This window comes from Perna viridis, chromosome 15, assembly GCF_037379345.1.
Source record: "Perna viridis isolate PV_CMFRI_1.1 ecotype Kerala chromosome 15, ASM3737934v1, whole genome shotgun sequence".
In the NCBI taxonomy this organism is placed as follows: Eukaryota; Metazoa; Mollusca; class Bivalvia; order Mytilida; family Mytilidae; genus Perna; species Perna viridis.
Window position 1 is genome coordinate 14,475,717 of NC_142459.1, and position 22,292 is coordinate 14,498,008.

The 22,292-nt window shown below is 33.6% G+C and overlaps 1 protein-coding gene and 1 long non-coding RNA gene across 5 annotated transcripts; one reads left to right on the forward strand and one right to left on the reverse strand.

Moving 5' to 3' along the window:
- The first annotated feature begins 860 nt into the window (after positions 1-860).
- On the forward strand, positions 861-9,666 carry LOC148597069 (uncharacterized). Its single transcript, XR_015919003.1, has 2 exons — positions 861-971; positions 5,767-9,666. It is a non-coding gene; the product is annotated as an uncharacterized LOC148597069 (long non-coding RNA).
- On the reverse strand, positions 9,262-21,590 carry LOC148597070 (uncharacterized). 4 transcript variants are annotated; one of them, XR_015919002.1, is made up of 3 exons: positions 21,478-21,590; positions 13,534-15,276; positions 9,262-12,754 (listed from the first exon to the last, which is right to left on the reverse strand). XR_015919002.1 is itself a non-coding variant. In XM_088563288.1 (2 exons), exon 2 carries the CDS (start codon positions 15,270-15,272, stop codon positions 13,593-13,595), a length of 1,680 nt encoding a protein of 559 aa, XP_088419414.1. In that variant the 5' UTR covers positions 15,273-15,276; positions 16,813-17,361; the 3' UTR covers positions 12,775-13,592. The 4 variants fall into 4 exon arrangements, 3 of the variants coding, with proteins under 3 accessions (XP_088419414.1, XP_088419412.1, XP_088419413.1); XM_088563288.1 differs by lacking the exons at positions 9,262-12,754; positions 21,478-21,590 and adding an exon at positions 16,813-17,361 and having other exon boundaries at positions 12,775-15,276; XM_088563286.1 differs by lacking the exon at positions 9,262-12,754 and having other exon boundaries at positions 12,776-15,276.
- Positions 21,591-22,292: the final 702 nt, after the last annotated feature.

Below are 22,292 nucleotides of genomic sequence, written 5' to 3' on the forward strand. Positions count from 1 at the left end.
ATCTTATGCTCCCGAAATGCACAATTCAACATGATTGTTTTATGTTTTGTTAAGACACATGACTCTGCTATCACTTTGATTAGGGTCCTGCAACAAAAAGTGGTGGTCGACCTGCACTGATCACTCTGTTTGTCCGTCTGTGCCTGCATCTGTACGTTACAACCTTGTGTTCAGGTTGAAACTGTTTTGTGGCATACTATGGACAATGGCCTATGACCTTGAACTTTGACCTCAAGGTCAAATTTCCTTTTTTTGGTGATAAACTCTTGTCCAGGCTGTAACTTTTGTATTTCAATGTGAGGTTTTGATATTTGGTACTTGGGTAGATCTCCTAATGATAATGTGTTGTGTGAAATGGATAGTGACTTATGATGTAAACTGATACCTTAAGGTCAAATTTCTATATTTAGGTGACACCTCGGGTCAGAGCTGTAACTTTTTTTCTCTTTTGATATAAGCTTTTAGTATTTAGTGTGTGAGTAGATCACTTTATTGCGATTTGTCTCGCACTATGGACAGTTGCCTGTGACCTTGAAGGTTTGATCTGCAGGTATATATGTTGTAATTTCATTTCAACGAATGCTAGTTATTTCTGATGTCAAATGCAATTAAGAGTTATCTCCCCTTAAATATGTATTTCATTCCATTATACTTTATTAATAATATAAAGTTTAAAAGCCAAATCAAGTGCAAAATTTCAATTCTTAGAAATAACTTAATTAACATATTTTAGGGAAGGTACTCTAAATAATATGAAAATTATGTACATACATACGTGCAAATACATTTTTAATCCGCTTTAATACTTTAATAAACTATTTAACTTCAAGTTAATTCAGTTATGTTTTATTTTAGCTTCTTTGTTGGATTTCTTAGCAGCAGGAACAGATTTAGACTTTGGTTGCAGTTACTTGGCTGCTGGATCAGTACTAGTGAACTCATCATTTACAACCAGTTGAATGATTTTCTTTGTAAGTCTAATGTATTTAGGTGTTTAAGTTCTAGCCAAAGAAGGTTAGTCATAATCAGATTTTATTGACAATGTATTGCAATCACACAACAACCACTCACAATGACATATCATATCACTAGTTCATATCACATAGTGGACCAAACAGTCAAATCTTAGAGAAACCTATATGTATAATGTTAGAATCATTAAATAATATTTTTGAAATATCTATATAAAGTACATTTTTTTCCATTCTTGTCCATATTTTTCAGGGTAAATAAGTATCAAGTTTCTAGGTCATTATAGAAAAGCTTTCAATTGACACTAATGAGTGATAAAAATCTGTTGATTTGTCAACGGTTATATGCCTGACATGACTATGGTCCCGCCATGTTACCACTTCAGTGTTGTTTTGAACAAGAAATATGATTTTTACTGTAACACTGTTACCTATGTTGGTCTTGTATTATCATTACTATTATCCAAAGAGTTATGTGTTTAAAAGACTCAAGTTTCTCTTGGGTTACACGTGTTTAAGGACATTTATCCTAAGTAGTTAGTACATGTATATCTAGGATTGTATACATGTATGTATTTGGAAGCAGGGTTCAAATAAGCACTAGTTTTAAGCCCTCTATTTCTGATGCACGACCACTGAGGTACCACTTACTTAGTTCGTGGATGTACCATACTTTTCATTGGCTGGTATTGATGCTTCGTTTTCTTTATAGGTAGACCCTTCATTGAGTATGCAAAAAAAGTCCTGGACCTTTTGCACTTGAAACTTAACCCCCAAGGATGAACATGATTAACCTCACAAATTTGTGCTTTTAAAAAAAGAGCCGACAGAAAGATGCCAGATAATGCTTTCCAAATCGTAGAAATACTTTGGTTTAAAGAGGTAGACCTAGAGTAAGGGACACAACTCTTAAAAATCATTGGAACGTTTGTATTCAGCATTTTACATCAATCTTATGTAAGCATCTCATTAACTTGGATTCATTTTATTCTGCTTCAAACGAAGGCTTGAGAGGCTTGAAATTGAATATGATACAAACATATCACTGATTTCATGAGATTTCCCTAACCCTAGATCTACCTCCTTTATTTATAAACATTTTGCAAAGAGAGGTGTTCATTTATTTGTTATCTTTTTTTTATTTCTGTCATGAAACATTGACATTAGCAGAGTTGGTACAGGATCTAGTTGTCCCCTAATATGTAGTCCGGTCTCTTTTTGTGATGATCTTTGTGAACCAGATGTTTCTTGCTGCCTGATATTACTGTTCATCTCATACTTTCTATTGTGAGTAAACTCTCTGTCAACTTTAGTAGATTTATTTGTAACACAGGTACAGGATTTAGTTGTCCATATATATGAAGTCTGGTCTCTTTTTGTGTTGATCTTTGTAAACTAAGTGTTTCTTGCTGCCTCATATAACTGTTCCTATCATACCTCCTGTTGAAAGTGAACTCCCTCTCGATCACTTTGTAAATTCTGAATCATTTATTTGCAGCACCTCGTGTCTTACTGTGGTTGTCGTGCCAGGTCTTTTGTTGTTCCTTTGTTGCCTTCCATGTTTTTGCTATGATGTAAAGTTTTCAGCAGTCTCACACATGGATAGGAACAATCAACACCTTTATAATGTTTCGTGTGGTACACTTTTTATTATAGTTATATGTGTCTCCACTGTATTTCATCTTCAGAACTTGAGCAATATTATCTTTTCAATTTTGTCTATTTTCAGCACAGGGATGGTATTATGTCTTCATCTGCTAAACTTACATTCTTAAAACTAGTACCTTTTCACCATGAAAATGACTATTCTTGAACCGGCCAGCATTTCTAACATTGCAGCTTCCTGTCAGATCAGTTATGCCATTGTTGTGATGGGTATTACCATCAGCTGACATCTTGAAATATTTTTGTTGTATGATTTACCAACAAAATTTGGTATATATGATATTTGCCTGAAAAGGACATATTTGGACTGTGTGAGCTTATGTCATCACTGGCGTTTGTCATGATTTGTCTTTCTCCTTTGCTGTCTTTGTTTTCAAATCTTTTCCTTTGAGACCACGATTCTGATGAAGCTAATGTTAGGTCACCGTCAGCCTTATTGATTAAGTAAGAAATTTTATATTCAAAATTAAATGGCTGCCAAAACTTTAAATATATTGAGGTGTGGAATCACTTAATCTTGCCTATGTCTCGGAAATTTGAAGAGAAAGACTGAATTGGAAAAAAAGAATACATCAGGTTCAGAATCAAAAATGCTAGGACTTTGATCTCATGGTAATTTTTCAGTAACAACTCTTCATTACAGCTCTTGTTAATTTGTCAAGTATGTATAGTGATATCATGTCTGTCTGTCTGTCTGTCCGACGATTAGTTATTATACCTCTATGGCTCCTGATAATTTGTCAAGTACATAAAGTGGTCTCCTGTCTGTCTGTCACACATTAGGTTATTATACCCCTATGGCTCTCGTGAATTTGTCATGTATGTATAGTGATCTTGTGTCTGTCTGTCATTTTTTGGGCTATTATACCTCTATGGCTCTTGTTTATTTGTCAAGTGTGTATAGTGATCTCGTGTTAGGTTATTATACCTCTATGGCTTTTTTGAATTTGTCAAGTATGGATAGTGATCTTCTGTCTGTCTGTCTGTCTGTCTTAAGAGAGTTTATTATACCTCTATGGCTCTTGTTAATTTGTCAAGTATGGATAGTGATCTCATGTCTGTCTTTCTGTTTACTGTCTTCCGTTAGGTTATTATACCTCTATGGCTCTTGTTAATTTGTCAAGTATGTAAAGTGATCTCGTGCCTGTCTGTCTGTCACAGGTTAGGTTATTATACCTTTATAGCTCTTGTTAATTTGTCAAGTATGTATATTGATCTCCTGTCTGCCTGTCTCTTTCACATTAGTTATTATACTTCTATGGGTCTTGTTAATTTTTCAAGTATGTATAGTGATATCATGTCTGTCTGTCTGTCTGTCCGACGATAGGTTATTATACCTCTATGGCTCCTGATAATTTGTCAAGTACATAAAGTGGTCTCCTGTCTGTCTGTCACACGTTAGTTTATTATACCCCTATGGCTCTCGTGAATTTGTCATGTATGTATAGTGATCTTGTGTCTGTCTGTCATTTTTTGGGCTATTATACATCTATGGCTCTTGTTAATTTGTCAAGTATGTTTAGTGATCTCATGTCTGTCTTTCTGTATACTGTCTTCTGTTAGGTTATTATACCTCTATGGCTCCTGATAATTTGTCAAGTACATAAAGTGGTCTCCTGTCTGTCTGTCACACGTTAGTTTATTATACCCCTATGGCTCTCGTGAATTTGTCATGTATGTATAGTGATCTTGTGTCTGTCTGTCATTTTTTGGGCTATTATACTTCTATGGCTCTTGTTAATTTGTCAAGTATGTATAGTGATTTCGTGTATGTCTGTCTGTCACAGGTTAGGTTATTATACCTTTATAGCTCTTGTTAATTTGTCAAGTATGTATAGTGATCTCCTGTCTGACTGTCTGTCACACTTTATGCTATTATAACTCTATAGCTCTTGTTAATTTGTCAAGTATGTATAGTGATCTCATGTCTGTCTGTCTGTCACAGGTTAGGTTACTATACCTTTATGGCTCTTGTTAATTTGTCATGTATGTATAGTGCTCTTGTGTCTGTCTGTCTGTCTGTCACACTTTATGTTGTTATACCTCTATGGCTCTTGTAAATTTGTTAAGTATAGTTTGTCAGTGATTTCATGTTACTTTTATTGTCTGTCTGTTACACGTTAGGTTTGGAGGTATGTTGATGCCTCGGGTTTATAGATAAGTGTAAAGAGTGATCGCATGTCAGTCTGTCTCTCACACTTAATGTTTGTAGGTTGTTTTTATACATTTGATTAATTGGTCATTTGTGAACAATGATCTCATGGCAGTCTGTCTGTCTCTGTCTGTTACACGTTAGGTTTGGAGGTAGTATTTATACATTACCGGTAGGTTGATTGGTCATGTGTATAAAGTGATCTCATGTTAGTCTGTCTGTCTGTCACACTTAAGGTTTGAAGGTAGTTTTTATACATCTTGTTAATTAGTCATGTGCATTTCATGTTAGTCTGTCTTTCTGTGTTATGTTGAGTTAGGAGGTAGTATTTATACCTCTTGTTAATTAGTTTGGTGTATAAACAGAATTTAGACTTCAAAATTAGTTCCTTATAGACATTTGTTTGGTACAATTAAACAGATATGATGATATTTATATCCCATGCAGCCAAGTTGTGAAGGGTATCATATTTTTTACTTGTCAGTCCATCATTAGTTTTCCAGACTTGTTTTCTAAACACTTGCAGATGTTCAGCTGATTGTTTGGTATGTGAGACTATCATCATGATAAACAGATTATGTTTAGGTTTTGTACTGCTGATTTTTACCAAAATAACTTGCCTTGGACTGAGCAAATTTTCAAAGTTTTTTTGGACTTTTTTTCTCAACGCTTACAGATATCGAGCTGATATTTGGTATATAATTCTACCATGATGAGTATCTAAAGGTTTTTTTCTGCTCTGCTGACTTTTACCAAAATTACAGGCCTTAGAATTAGCAATTTCTTTTAAATCAACAGTTTTCAGGACTTTTGTTTTAGGTATAAGAATCAAAATTTCACCGTTACTTCTGTATTAAATATTAAGGTCATTAGTTCACTAATAACAGATTAGTGGTCAGTATTAGATATTTGTTCATTTGTTACAGATTTTATGCATGTACATGTAAATACAGCGTTCTTATTCTTGTTCTTTTTCAGGACATTTGACGTTGAAGAATTTGTCAGATGGAATCAAAATCTGCTTTCATCTCAATTGTTCCATGTATATCTTGACTGTGTATATATCATCTTCCAGTACTATGTGCATGGGCTGTTTGAGATTACGGCATTTCATCATCATCGGAAGATTCAGCAACTGGGGACCTACAATTGAATTTCCTCTCTTCAATCTTCCAGAATGGATTTCTACTCTCCCTTTCTAAAGACAAATGTAACACCAACTTGACCTCTTGAGTATTCTAAAATATACTTAGACCCTCCTGTTTTTAGACCGGCCTAACCCTCTTTTTTTAAGACCAGCCAAACCCTTTTTTTCACACCAGCTTAACCCTCTTTTTTTTAAGACCAGCATAAACCTCTGTTTTTAAGACCAGCCCAACCCTTTATTTTTAGACCAGCCTAACACTCTTTATTCAAGACCAGCCTACCCATTTTTTTTTTCAGACGGGCCTAACCCTTTTTTTTCAAACCAGCCTAACCCTCTGTTTTTAAGACCAGCCCAACTCTTTATTTTTAGACCAGCCTAGCACACTTTTTTTTTCAAGACCAGCCTACCCATTTTTTTTTCAGACCGGCCTAACCCTTTTTTTCAAACCAGCCTAACCCTCTTTTTTTAAGACCAGCCTAACCCTGCTTTTTTATCACCAGCCTTACCCTCCTCTGTTTAAGACCAGCCAAACCCTGCTTTTTTTAAAGACCAGCCTTTCCCTCTCTTATTAAGACAAACCTAACCCTCCTTTTTTTTAAGACCAGCTTTAAGCTGCTTAAGGCACAAACTGAACTGACGAAGGAATGTCACAATATTTATTTATGTATTAGCATTATTTTATTGAAATTACATAGTGAGAAATCTATCTAAACCTATATATTTCAAATTTAAAATTGGCTCGGTTAAGACTAGTATCGGTGGTTGGTTTTCTAAGGTTCCAAAATGTACATTTACACTGACATAAAGATCTTTAAAAAAGTGTTTGGTTTAGACAGGTTTCATTGTATATGAAACCATCTTAATTTTGTGTCAAATAAACTTTTTTTTAATGTGAAGTGAAAACTCTCTTGAATTACCTCCCTTAGACCATTTTTAGCTTCTCTCAACTTCTCTTTTAATATTTTCAATTATTATATTTGAAAACTTCTTATACAACCCAAGAAAAATTTAAGCCCAATACTGCATCCAGTTTAGGCCCTGAATCCTTTTTTATACTGAAAGGAAAGGGGGTGGGGTTGGATAATTTGGAGAAAAGTAATTTTCCAAATTTTAGCTATTTTTTCTCGTCTTTTTTCTCAAGCATTGACAGAAAAAAAAATATGAATTTATATTTCCCTATTACTTTACAATGGAAATTTACAAATATTAATAGATGGCCTTGTTAATTGCCCTTTTTTTCAACCCGAGATCTTAATATCGGCGGGTCAGACAATACCAATCAAGGGCTGATAAAAAGGACAATATTAAAATGGCTGTACATATACTGTTTATCACAAACATGTTTTACCAGTAATGGATTATTTATCAATTTTTCTTTTTTTGGACAGAAAATTATAAAAGATTAGCAGATAAATGTTATGGTCCATTCTATTATGTTTTTTACTGAGTTTCCTCTGTGCTTATAGCAGAATCACTCTTCATTATGACAGGTAATTATTGTTTATCACCAATTCAGCATAAAACGAAGAAAGAAGAAGTGCGTAGAATAAAAGAAAAACTTTGAAAAATTGAATTGTGCCTCAACAAGGTATAAATAGTAGCCAAAAAATACAAAAATGCTTCAGTGTATTTCTTGGCAACAAAAAGATTCGAAAATGGGAGGTATAAGGGTACCTGAAAATCATAGTTTGGTTGAGTAATGGGGGTGGGCGGGGTGCACAGGGGTTATATCAGTTCACGTGCTATAGGTCCATGTTCCTTGTACCAATTGTTAGGCACATACCATTTTTGTACGGAGGGGGGAGGCTTGGTTTGTTCTGAAAAAATTAAGATTACTCCATATTTTAGCCAAAAGTATTTTACTCAGTCATATGATTAAAAAAATATTATTAATATTGTTCAACATTTCCACCATCCCTTAACAATGTAGATATTCAAGTATAATTTTTAACTACGGCTGCAGCTGAAAAAAGAAATACTTTTCGTGCCTGGGCAAAAATTAACTCAACATTAAATCTGAGCAGGACAATGCTTGATTAGAATGCAGAGGTCTAAACAGTTGGGCCAAAATTTTACACGCTTTTCAATCTTGATACAGATCTCAATTTTAATAGCTATTAGACAGGAATAGAACTTGACCGAAGTCCTTGTTTTGCCCTTTATTCTTCAGTAAGCACAACCCCCAAAATCAATCCAAGCCTTTCTTTTAAGGATGGGTATGTCACCTTGAGGTACATTTATAAGATCCATTCATCTTTACTCAAGCTATTATCTGCAAAACAGGAAAATGTTTGTTTCTGATCCCTCATTGGTAATCAGTTCAAGTTAAAACCCCTACAATCAATCCCAGGCTTTATTTAGTAGTTTAATTTCATGAAGATCCATACACTCAATTTATACTCAAGTTATTGTTCAAACATGAAATATCTACAGATGACAATAACAAAACTGACGACAGCATGCTACCATTATTCCATCGCAGTCAACAATGACGAAACTGACTATAGCATGACACCATTATTCCACCGCAGACAACAATGACGAAACTGACTATAGAATGATAACATTATTCCACCACAGACGGCAATGACAAAACTGATGACAGCATGATACCATTATTCCACAGCAGACGACAATGACGACACTGATGAGAGCATGGTACCATTATTCGACCACAGACAACAATGAAGAAACGAACTATAGCTTAAACCATTATTCCACAGCAGAAAACAATGATGAAACTGACGACATCATGATACCAGTACTTGACGGCTGACGACAATGATGAACTGACGACAGCGCGACACAATTATTCCACCGCAGACAACAATGACGAAACTTACGACAGCATGATACGATTATTTCACTGCAGTTAACAATGATGAAACTGACTATAGCATGATACCATTATTCGACGGAAGACGACAATAATGAACTGACTAGAGTGTGAGACCATTATTCCACCGCAGTTAATTATCTGTTTCAAACTTTCCTAGTGTAAAATGTTGTTATACTAGTGAAACTGAAAGAAACCCTCTTTAATAAGGTCTCCAACATGGACCTCTTTAGTAGATACAATCAGGAAGACATGAAACATATCATCATCAGATGGTAGCGATAAATTGGACATATCTTGACAAAACATCAAGATCACACTTGAACAGCCCTTTCATGGACACTAGAGTGAAAGCCAAGCAGAGATAACATGGCGTCATACCATTGTGTTGGAAATGCGCAAAATTAACCCCTCATGGGAACATCTTCAGAAAATGGCAAGAGACAAGCAAGGACATTTAAACTAGCCCCTCAGGGCAAACAAAAAGAGATTTTCGTAAAACATGTTTTATTTTTCTACATCAGTAGTCTGAATACTATTACAAGACAATTTACACAAAAATATCAGATTTGTTTGGATTAGAAGTAAAATTCTGGATACATGAAAAATTCAAGAGCAATAACTCATCTCTTCTAAAGTTAAATAAAATCAGACTAATTATGGAGGACTGCAATGGCTTGATAATATTTCACAGTAATTTTGAATTGAAAGTATATCTAATTGATACATGATCAAAATTGACATATATGTTTTACTACCTTGTAGCATTGGAAAAAAAATACAAAAAATTTAAAAAGTAAATGTTGTTAAAATATTGTAATAAAGTCTACAAAAAAGAATAAACAAACAAAAAACAAAAACAAACCAACAAAAAAAAAAAAAAAAAACAACACAAGTCCCCACTATGATAAAAAAATCTTGATTATTCAAACTGAAACAAAATCCCTTAGAACCATGCTTTGATCTCTACATCAATGTGGATTTGTTCAGAATTATTTTTTAAGAGAATGTTCAAAAACTAAATTTTTGACGGAATTAGCTGCCCAGGAAATGTTACTTTTGTGTGCATTTTAGTGAGATTATAACTCACCTTACCAAAATAATTTGAAAAGTCTTAACCTTTTCTTTGATTCTGACAGTACAAATAGTCAAATTACACTTGCAAAACTACTGCCTGATTCTTACAGAGACTGACACTTAGTACATTCATTACATAATTCTTAATAGAAAGAGATACAGTGTAACTAGAAAAAAAAACAAGCAAGAGAATTCCCTGCTTTGAATAGGTAAAATGGAAAAAACAAAAAAAGGGTGCACAATGGCATACATTAACAAATAATCTGTGAAAGTAACATCAACTTCCATTTAGCAGTCTCAGAGGTGTTGCGGATTTGAAGAGCCCCCCCCTCCCCCCAACCCTCATTGCCCGACAAATTTTGCATCAGAAAAACCCAAACTTCATTCAGATGGAAAAACAAAATAAAGAGGTGGCATCATGCAATAAAAAATCTGTGAAAGTTCCATTGAATTTTATATGTACATTCAGTGGTTTCAAGGGAGTTGTAGATTAGAATAGAACTGACGAAAGGACACCATGATCACTAAATATGTGACATACATTTGTACATGCATATACCCCTTTTCAAGTGCACTGTGGTGGGGTGTTAAAATAAAAATAAAAATAAATATATAATATTAACATATGACATATTCCTACATGTGTATACGCCCTCTCAACAGAAGAAAAACAAAACAAATACATATACATATATACATGTATAATTCTTCTATACATCAACGAAAAAAACTACATTGTAAATAAAATATATAAAAAAAATATACAAAATGAAAAGCATATTTTTGCCAATTTGTTTACATTATATATGAAGGTTCATTTCTGCTCTTGAAAACACCAAACTGAAAATTTACATTCATGAAAATGGTAATACCTAGTGAATTAGAACTAACCAGTATTTCAGTTTTGTTATTTTTTTTTTTTTACAAAACTAAGCATTCTATAATTACTTATAGTTCCTTAAGTACATGTATGTGATTTCTAAAATTTTAACTTTGAAATAAAAAAAAATCTTTCACCTTAAAAAGTAAATTGAGAAAACAAACATTTTATGCTATAATTAATTCAGGCCCAGCAAATCAGTCTTGTTTCCAGACTCGGTCAAACCCTATTGTTAAAAGAAATAATTTTATTCATTTCATTCTTCAACATCCTGAAGTGTAAGTTCAAACAAATAATCAAGACACAATGTATAATACATGTACAGATGAAAAACCTTTGATAGCTTAATTCTACATAAAGGAAAGTTCTCACTAGAGAAAATAATTCCATCTTAAAAAAAAGAATCCAAATAGTCTAGCCTTTAATGCCAAAATCCACATTGGCAGAACACGTCATAATTGAAGACTCCGTGAATTGGCAAAGTCTATTGAACTATTTGCAATCTTTCAATAGTCCATGTTGACTGCGTCCTGATGATGAATACATTATATGATATTCATGACAAAATAACAAATACATATTTTTTACATCATTTGAATATGACATGAACATGATTAATACAACTACATATATTTACATGTACAAAAATAATGAAGTGAACAGATATTAACTGATGACACATCTAGATACATGTATCTGAAAAACTTAATGAAGACCAACACTTATTAATAAAGAAATATAAAATAATTTCCAAAAAATCATTCATTTTAATAAATAAACTAATTTTGTTTTATTTTTTTCTTTGAAGATTTTTAATTAAGTTAATTACAAAATGTATTACATGTATGTAACAGATAGTTAACTAAGTCAGTAATTTAAAAACATGTTTGTGAAAGTACTTCTTATAAAAAAACTAATTTGAACTAATTATAAAATATAGGTATAAGTGTTAACATAATTACAGTGGCGGATCCAGGGATTCAGGGTGTAATTCCAACCCCAGAATATTTTTTTTAATTTTTGCAATCTATGGACCTTAATGAGCAAATAATAACGTGGCACCCCCCTTTCCAAATTTCTCCATCCATCTCTGTTAGTGCTACATGTAAATATATAAAATCAAATACACATACATATATATTTACAACAACTGACAAAAAATCAACATTTTATACATAAATCAATGAATTGGAGATATTTCTATTTATTATTGAAGTTGCAAGTACATGTAATCACTGTTGAAGGTAATTTAATACCATTAGTAGTATCTTTCAATAATATATATGTAAAATCATATTTCAAGAAAAAAGATAGAAAAGGTTCAGAAATAAATCAATCTTTTTAAAAAAATTCCATTTAAGTGGAAGCAAGGAAGACTTACTTGTATAAGGAGATCACGTTGCCAAAAAATATTTATTATTGTTTTAAATGAAGTAATTTTTTTCAAGACCTAAATACTGGTATGAATAAATCATTAATACATGTACTTAATTTTTCCACATTAATATTTTGATGTTGTACATGTATGGTGGTAGATATTTACACAAAGCAATACTACATGTAGTATTAGAATTTTTGATTTCATGATAATATCTTAATCAGTTAATGTGCTTATTGTTTTCAGTTTTTAAATAAGAAAAATCCACTTATTTAGAAACGTGAAAATGCAACTGCATACAACAAAAGGCTTAAATTATTTTCAATGATGGCAGATACATGTAAACTCGAATTCACCTCAGCCTGTTTGCAGTTTTTTTTTAATTATCTTTTAAGTTACTCATAAGTTCCTTTAAAAAAAAATGCCATTTAATTCATGTCGTTCTGTACTACAACTTTCATATAATTATTTCTCGTTCTTACCTCCAAGATCGAAATATTTCCATATTTATTTTTTCTACGAAAATTTTGCACTGAACGTATGGTTTATCCGCCGTCTTGTTTCTATGGATATTTTAAAATGTTCCCTACTATCTCATAATTGATGAGCTGAAATACCATGATTTCCCGCCATATTTCTGCTCTTTACCTTTAATAAAAGAAAAAAAGCACAAAAATGCTATAACTGGTACTTAATACGAGACTTACCACATTAAGTATTGAATCAGCATGGAACCATAAATATGGCGGGAAATCATGGTATTTCAGCTCTTTAATTGTGAGGTAATAGGGAACATCTCAAAATATCCATAGAAACAAGATGACGGATAAACAATACGTTCAGTGCAAAATTCTCGTAGGAAAAATAAATTTCAAATTGTTTTAATCTTAGAGGTACGGACGAGAAAAAGTTGTATGAAAATTGTAGTACAGAACGACATAAATAAAATGGCATTTTTTTTAAAGGAACTTATGAGTAACTTAAAAGATAATTAAAAAAAAACTGCCAACTGGCCGAGGTGAATTCGAGTATACATGTCATGTATTTGACTATCTTGATGAAGACCAAAACTGACTGATAAAAAAAGGAAATATTTTTTTAAAAAATCATTCATTTTACACTGTACTCAATATGAAATTTCTGTACCATTTGAAAGATTTTTTTAATAAGTTAATAATGATCACATTTTTGTAATCTTATACCAGAATAAAAGTAAAAAATTCTGTCAGATATTTTTAAGATTTCTGAAAATGGAGCCCCAAAAAATAAAAGGTGTTTCTTTTCTTTTAATCAAGTTAATTATCACATGAACAAATGTTTGTTTATTTATATCTGACAATTAAGAAAAAGATAGAAATGTCTGATATTATTAAAATTTATTAAGATAAACAAAGCCTACATGTAAACAATAAAACATGTTTTCTTACCTTGAAATCGAATTAATCTCAATAATTTGTTTATCTCAGTTTTGATTCTCCATCAAAAGTCAATATACAGTAAATATCCTGACCACCTTCTTATCATCAACAACAGTGAGGAGATGGGTCACTTTATCATAATGTACACACACAGGGCGACACAACCCATCACCTCCACTGACTACAACTTCATGTTTATCTCCATCCCTTGAAATTAGTAATAAATTATGTTTGTAACTATCACACACAAAAACATTCTGGTGTTCATCCATTGATATTCCGTAAGGCCATGACATTGTATTGTGATCCTTGAATGTAAAGATAACTCTGAGATCAGAATCCAGGACAGTAACTGTGTTGTTGTTGTTGAGAGGACAGGTATAACATATTCTGTTGCCATCTGTGTCTATATATGAATTAATACTAACAGTCTGGTCATCATGGAGTTTGTCTATTTTTTTTGTATCTATATTAATTTTTCGGATTCCTACCTGAGGTACACAGAAGTATAAATGTCCATCACTATGTGTAATTCCACTGACTAGACTCTTTATCTGAAGTGTTTTAATGATTTTACTCCTGTCTACATCTATGATGGAGATTGTTTTATGGTCAGGATTAGAAACAGCAACATGGTTCTCATTGATGACTGTTACATCGTATACTGCTCCTGATCCTCCATTAAATCTGACTGATGATTTGTGTTGACCATTACTGTGTAGTATGTTTACTACACCATTGGACCAATCAGTCAACACCAGGAGTCCATTAGGCAGCGTACAACAACCAAGACACCAACCTTGATCTACTGTAAACTGTTGTTTAAGTGTCAGTTGTCTGGGGAATCTTGTCTTCACCTCTGCCTGACCTTTGTTTGGTTTGTTTATGTCTATGGAGGTTGTATTTTTTTCTTTTGATACTTTAATGTCACACAGAGTTTTTATTCCAAAAATTGTGTCGTCTGCTGTGATGTTTTCATTCATTTCTATGTCTGTATTATCCATTGCTCCTTTTTCAGATAATTTGTGTAAGATTTCTTCTGATTCTTCAACTTTTTTCTCCATTTGTTTAGTTGCAATGAATGTTTGAAAATTTGATGCGTGGTTCTTAATGAGTTCCTCCTGTTCCAATAATTCACCAAGTTTTCTTTTATTTGATTCCAGGATTTTTGTGGTGGCTTTGATTTCATTTACATTTTCATTTACAACTGACTCTAACTCTGATAGTGTTTTGTTTTCTAGTTTCTTTATTTGATCGATAAGACTTTGTGTTCTCTTTTTTACATTTGTTGATAATTCTTCCTTCTTAGTTTTCAGTATTTTCACATTTTCTTCTCTTTCAGTGATCGCTGTCAAAAAAGTTTGATGAATCGTTTTTAATGATATCCAAACATCTTCGAAGATGGCTGAAGATTTTACATTGCGGATCACATCATCTATAGGTAGAGTGTCCTCGCATTTTTTATGAGATTGCAACAAACACTTATAACAGACAACACAATCGTGAGACCTACAGTAAATTTGATATTTTTGCTTGTGTTCTTCACAGTCAAGTTGAACTTTGTGGATAAAAGATGGTAATTTTAGGTAATCTTCATACGATATGGTGCTGTGGTCCTTTGTTCCCTTTTGTACTCTGTGGTGCTCACTACATGTTGAACAGAGGGAGTCCTCACATTGTGGACACCATACTTCAGGAGTGCTGGTCTTTTCTAGTAACAGGCAGATACTGCAGCTTTCAGATGCCATTTTTCTGTAATATAAATAGAGAGAACTATAACATTTATAAAATTCTTACTTCTTAAAATCATATACCTTTTGGGATTTGGCATTGGTTATATTTTTTTTTTTGTTTTGACGGTGGTGGTCAAAGCAAAAAAAATATATCTCCAGCGTCAAATCCCTAAAGGGATTAATCTTGTTACCAAATATTTTTTTATGGACTTTTGAACGAGTTAAGACCTTTCACGAGCGTAGTGTAAGGGGGGTACATTTTCGTACCTAGTTAAACCCCATACTGGTGGTCAAAATACTAAGCGTCTTTCCTCATTTGTCTACTCTGACTTGACTTTTTATGAGCAACTCGGCCGGTGTTTCTAGAAAAGCAGAGGACACTTAGCCTACAGGTGCACCTGGTCCATGCTCCCAGTTTTTAGTGAAGTCCGAGTTGCTCATTTGCTTTTGTTACTTTGTATGTATGATTTTAGTTACTTTATGTTCTTCGTTGTGTATGTCTGTTTTCCATGCCTGGTCTTTGTCCCTAGATTACATTCTTTTGATTACCGCTATAACCTTGGTTCCCTTGAGTACTCTTCTAGACCTGACTTTGGTTATGACATGTATATCAAGCCCAGGACACATGTTAAAATCAGTTAAATACAGCTGATTTGGCACTGGGGATATATGTTTTGGTTTTGACAGTGGATTAAGCAACTTTAGAATAATTCTAGAGTTTATATAAAACTTTCTTTTTTCAACTACCCTGACTTTGACTTTTCATGAGCAACTCGGCGGTTGTTTCCAGAAAAGCAGAGGACGCTTACCCTACTTTGTATTATTTTAGTTACTTTATGTTCTTTTTTTGTACATGTCTGTTTTCCATATCTGGTCTCTGTACTAATAAAAACAAAACTAATCAGTGAGCGGCCAAATAAGAAAATAGCTCCCGACACTGAATCCCAAAACATGAAAAGGGATTATGGTCCTTGTACTTGTACCTGTATTACATTCTTTTGATACCGCTAGAACCTTGATTACTGTTCATACAGTGGGTTAACTCTAATGAAGCGGAGTGGTCACAATACTAAGCCTCTAATCCCTTTTGAAAACAAAAAAAAAATATCTCCAGCGCCGAATCCCAAAAGGGGTTAACTAAGCCTCTTGACCCGGCCTTGGTTACGTACATGTATAAGCCCCTGTTTTTCGTTACAAAAGAAATCGAAACCTGTGATTACTCTTAGGAATCTCAAATTTAAGTACTCTCATGTCTTAATTTGGCAAAACTGCCGTATATATATCAAGTTTGAAAATCAACACAATTATTGAGGGACAAATGTTTGTATGACTTACAGACATGCAGCACAGTCAAAGATTTAAATTAGCGATGGTCCTGGACCTATCAGACAGACGCGGAGTTTCTGTTTCAATGATGACGTATATTTGCGGGTCTCACTAATTGCCGACAAGAGGTGATAAAAAGCAACTAGAAACAACTATAGTCGGCGTCACATAAATAACATACTGTTAAAATTTGAATAAAAATATTTTCTACGACTTTATTGACACCTACCGTCGTTTAAATTGTCTTAAATGACTTGCTCATTCGTTTAGCCAAACGGCTTCTCCCTAAACATTGAATCGTTAAATTCCGGTCAGATTTTAATTCTAGGTGGCAATATTTACATTGTAAAAAGTCGGCCATGTTTACAGTGATCGGGTTGCTAGGAGATGTTGTTTACGTTTAAATGGTTTGTCCAAAAACCGAAGAACCCAGAATGCAATTCGGCGTTATTTCGGATATCTCGGATTTATTTTACGCGAACAACGTATAATACCGAGAAGTTGATCAAGCAGACGATTGTCACCGGAGTTCGACGGGAACTTACGCACTTCCGTTTGTAAACAAATCGTCCCGTAAAAACCAACATGGCGGATATTAGTATGGGATTTTCCCGTAAGGATTTGTTACGCATGATTTAAGCTAATAAGCGACTTGTTTTTGAGAAGCTGTTTGGCTAAACGAATGAGCAAGTCATTTAAGACAATTTAAACGATGGTTGGTGTCAATAAAGTCGTAGAAAATATTTTTATTCAAATTTTAACAGTATGTTATTTATGTGACGCCGAGTATAGTCGAATAGCGGAAAGACATTTTTGTTTTCATTTGAACGGTGACATACAACTGTTTATTTATGTGTTTGCTTTAAAGCAAAAAGAAACAAAAGAATTGGAAATTATTGCTTTTTTAAAAACCAAGAAAATAATATTTTTTTCAGGTAAAAATGTGACGATAAAAGGTTATTTGAAATATTAAAAAACTAAAAAACTAAAATCTTTGCAAATAACACACAAGAATATTTTTAGTATTAAATGTAGTCCTTAGTTCTTTGAATCTATCAAATTAATGATTGAATAGACCCTCATCTTTATAAAGAAACTTAACTTAACTAGACATTACACTTCAATCATCGACGAATTCTGAACTCATACATGTTACCAGTAAAACAATACTATACTCGGCGTCACATAAATAACATACTGTTAAAATTTGAATAAAAATATTTTCTACGACTTTATTGACACCAACCATCGTTTAAATTGTCTTAAATGACTTGCTCATTCGTTTAGCCAAACAGCTTCTCAAAAACAAGTCGTTTATTAGCTTAAATCATGCGTAACAAATCCTTACGGGAAAATCCCATACTAATATCCGCCATGTTGGTTTTTACGGGACGATTTGTTTACAAACGGAAGTGCGTAAGTTCCCGTCGAACTCCGGTGACAATCGTCTGCTTGATCAACTTCTCGGTATTATACGTTGTTCGCGTAAAATAAATCCGAGATATCCGAAATAACGCCGAATTGCATTCTGGGTTCTTCGGTTTTTGGACAAACCATTTAAACGTAAACAACATCTCCTAGCAACCCGATCACTGTAAACATGGCCGACTTTTTACAATGTAAATATTGCCACCTAGAATTAAAATCTGACCGGAATTTAACGATTCAATGTTTAGGGAGAAGCCGTTTGGCTAAACGAATGAGCAAGTCATTTAAGACAATTTAAACGACGGTAGGTGTCAATAAAGTCGTAGAAAATATTTTTATTCAAATTTTAACAGTATGTTATTTATGTGACGCCGACTATACAAGTTTGGGCAAGTTGTATCTTAAATTCTCTTTGTTTGGGTATAAGACGTTTGTAACTATGTGCAGGAAAGCTTGGCCGGGGTTCATTCATCACTGACCTACTGACATACATCGAACAACTGTCATCAGAGTTTCAAAAATCTTCACCTGCCGTATTGAAATGATAAATATATTACAACCCGATCGCAAATTTGTAAATTGATACTGGTAAATGGCTGTTTATATAATCTTCTTTAAAGTTTTCATCAAAATTGTAAAGTACTTCTTTTGAACAAACGCTATCTAACAATTCTCCCACAATTTTAGTTCCAAAAATTCGTGCGGAATAAGGTATTTTGAAAATCAGCCATCTGATGCTGACGAGAGAACATAATACGGCAGGGGACTGAAACGTTCCGGATACTATTCTTCCTTTAAATTACACCTGTTTACCATTATATATATTACATCTGTCTAAGTTTTACAAAATTTGACGGGAGTAACTTGGTGTGCGAAACAGTGCGCCTTAATGAATTTGTATATATAGTGCACCCTGAGGTAGAGTAGCGGAGTCACCCGAGGTATGCCGATTGACGTATCCGTCACATATCAACGTATCTGAGGTCGCCAGTGCGCTTGTTTTAATGTCGCGGCTATGTGAAAAATTATATGGTTTAGAAAGAGTAATCAAGGAAACCAAGGTTATAGCAGTAATCAAAAGAATATAATCCTGGGACAAAGACCAGACATGGAAAACAGACATACACAACAAAGAACATAACGTAACTAAAATCATACAAAGTAACAAAAACAAATGAGCAACTCGGACCCCACTAAAAACTGGAAGCATGGACCAGGTGCGCCGCACCGGTAGGGTAAGCGTCCTCTGCTTTTCTAGAAACACCCGCCGAGTCGCTCATAAAAAGTCAAGTCCGGGGTAGACAAACGAGGAAAGGAAAACCATGACTCGTTGAATAAATCAGTTTTCATGGTGCTGATGGATACATCATAACGATCCACGAGTTCATGATGACGACCATAAAACTTCTGTAGTGATGACTTCAATCTTGTAGCAACATAACCCTGTTCCAGAAGCATATTTGTTAGAGTTCTAGCGCGATACAAAAAGTCTGCGTAGTTTCGGCAAGCTCTGGCATAACGTATGAGTATGAAATGCAATGCAAAAGTGCAGTGGCATGCGCTATGTCGATTTAGTTGATTTATACTTCATTTTAAAGCGCATATTTCATTTTTCCTGAGAAATGCTGCGGGAGACTATCTATCGGTAGCGTTTTCTTCAAGTATTCGTTGAAATACAAGGAAACGCAAAACTATCTAATCTCAAGCAAGTTAAGAGCTGTTTTTTAACTGTCATGTAGATGTTTTAAACTTCCCGCAACACTTTTTGAAAAATATCCATATCATTAACATACCATTAAAATTTGAATGTACAGTTTTGTCATCTTCCCACTGCACTTTTGACATTCAATGTGTCTGACCACGACTTGATAAACCGATCACGTGACTCATTTGTATCGCACATTTCGACATTTTGTTGATCTTTTTTGTGTTTGAGAAGTTCTATTTTATGCACTAGTATACTTAAGATATGAGCATTGACGAAATTTCACGTATTAAGACGAGTTTAAAAGTAGCTTGCTTTCGTTGTTGAAAAGATGACAATTTATGACATTTCCCCTTAACACACCCTCGTTATGAATAGTTAACAATAGCCCCATTTAAAGGTGAAAAGGGAAGTGAGACAATATATTCAAGTTACATATTTATTATTAAAGGCGTAATAAACCATTTGATGCTTAGCTAGAAATGAAAACCCTGCAAGATTGATTGATTGATTGATTGTTGGGGTTTAACGCCCGAGCAGCAATTTTTCAGCTATATTCAGGCGATGAACATGAAATGGATGATAAAATGAACTTGAATGATGATTAAATGAAACAAGGGATGGGACACAAGGACAATACAGTCGACAAATTTTGGTTGCCACTAGAAAAGGGGGGGTTGGGTAGGGTCGGGCAATTTAGCCTCCTGAGTTGAAGCGAGATCTTTGGATCCCCCTTTTCTTGTTGTATACTATTCGGAATGCATATTTGTCAGTGGGAGCAAGCTCCTGTAATGATATTACTTTATCACTTTATCGTTTATGTTAATGTACGTGTCTCTGGACTAGGTATTCAGAAACTAAGCGATTTCACATTACACATAGGTGTCTATGAAATAATGTAGCACTTGAGCTATGAACCTTATCAACTGAGAAATGTAGATAGTTGAGGACGTTTATAGGGGTATGATTTATTTGAACGATTTGTGGCTTAATGAGGCAGAACTGGGATAATGAACGCCTCTTTAAATCAGTGATATGTTTGCATCATATTCAATTTCACCAAAGCGTAAAGCTTTCATTTGAAACATAATGAAATCAGTCCAAGTTACTTGACGCTTACATGAGATTGATGTCAAATGCTGAATACAAACGTTATAATGGTTTGTAAGAGTTGTGTCATTTACCCTATGTCTACCTCCTTAAGAGAATTATTTAATGGACAGTGTCGACCTGGAGGTCGATAACCTGAATTTTGATCTGAAAATTTAAAAACTGGGAACGGTTAACTATTACTCATAAATCAATTATGCACTAGATCGGAAATTTTTAATAACAATGAGCTAATCGTAAGATACGTTTGAATTCGATTCCCGTACTTCGTTTTATTCCATATTTTTGCAATACGACGATTATTTGAGGCGGAAAAACGATCGATATAAATTGATTCAGTACATGAGTACTTTGATTCTACACCATGAAGAATCATCTCTTCCATTTCTATGTGGACTGGTACTTGAATATACATGTATTAATACTGGTTATATATATATTGATTTAATGTGTGTACATTGTATGTGGCAGACCTTATTTTGTTTTCATATTAATAAAAAAAAGAAAAAAAAAGAACCTAGTCTTAGTCGTAAAGTTTGACCCTTGACATATTTATCAACAGTTATGAAATAATAACAAAAGGACAATATAGAAAGATGGTACAATGAAAGTACAACTGAAGTAAAAGCTGAATGGAAAAGTAAATCTTACTCTTTACTGGTCAATATTCCCAATTAGCACAAAGTTAACTTCTTTGAACGTCAACGAGGAAAACGCCCTGTCGTTACGGTATGGAATGTTATCTTTTTACTTCCTGGTAGAACTTCACAGATTATACACGATTGGTTGACCTTTAAGCAGTATTATATTTAAATACTTGAGTATGTGTAAACATTTTAATATTGTGAAATTCTGAATAGCACAGCCTTATCGAGCACATTGTCTATTTTGTATATTAACTTAACTTAGTACTTTAGCCAAACTTCCTAACTTCATGTACTGAACTACTTCATTGCTAGTTGACAGTATGTATATATATCAAAATCAAAGTCGTTCATATCCCATAATTTAACCATCAATTGAAAATAACTGGAAAAAGGAATAAAAAAAGATAGCAAATGATACAGTCATTTGGGGATCAAATCATTTAAGATTTGAATTGGAAATTTTAAGACATGACTGCATCTGAACTATTAATCCCTCCTCTAAGGAACGTGTACAATTTATCGGGTCCTTTAATTTTGAAAAAGTCATTAGAACTGAGGGTAGAAGAAGCATAACTTCATGTTCTACTTTAAATAATCTCATATTTGCATTTGACATTATTATATCATTTGTTATTAATTTTGTTGTTGGCTTTTGTTTATCACAAACATTATTATGTTTACACGACAATAAAAATATTTGAATTTGAATTTGAATTTAAATATAGGCCTATTGGGACCATGGAAGAAATTTGAAATGAGGGACTTCTCGATCATACTACACTATCTTATTGATAGTATGGACTTAACTAATCATATAAG

Coding starts and splice junctions, on each gene's coding strand:
- LOC148597070 (XM_088563288.1), bottom strand. CDS start 15,272: ATGGCATCTGAAAGCTGCAGTATCTGCCTGTTACTAGAAAAGACCAGC.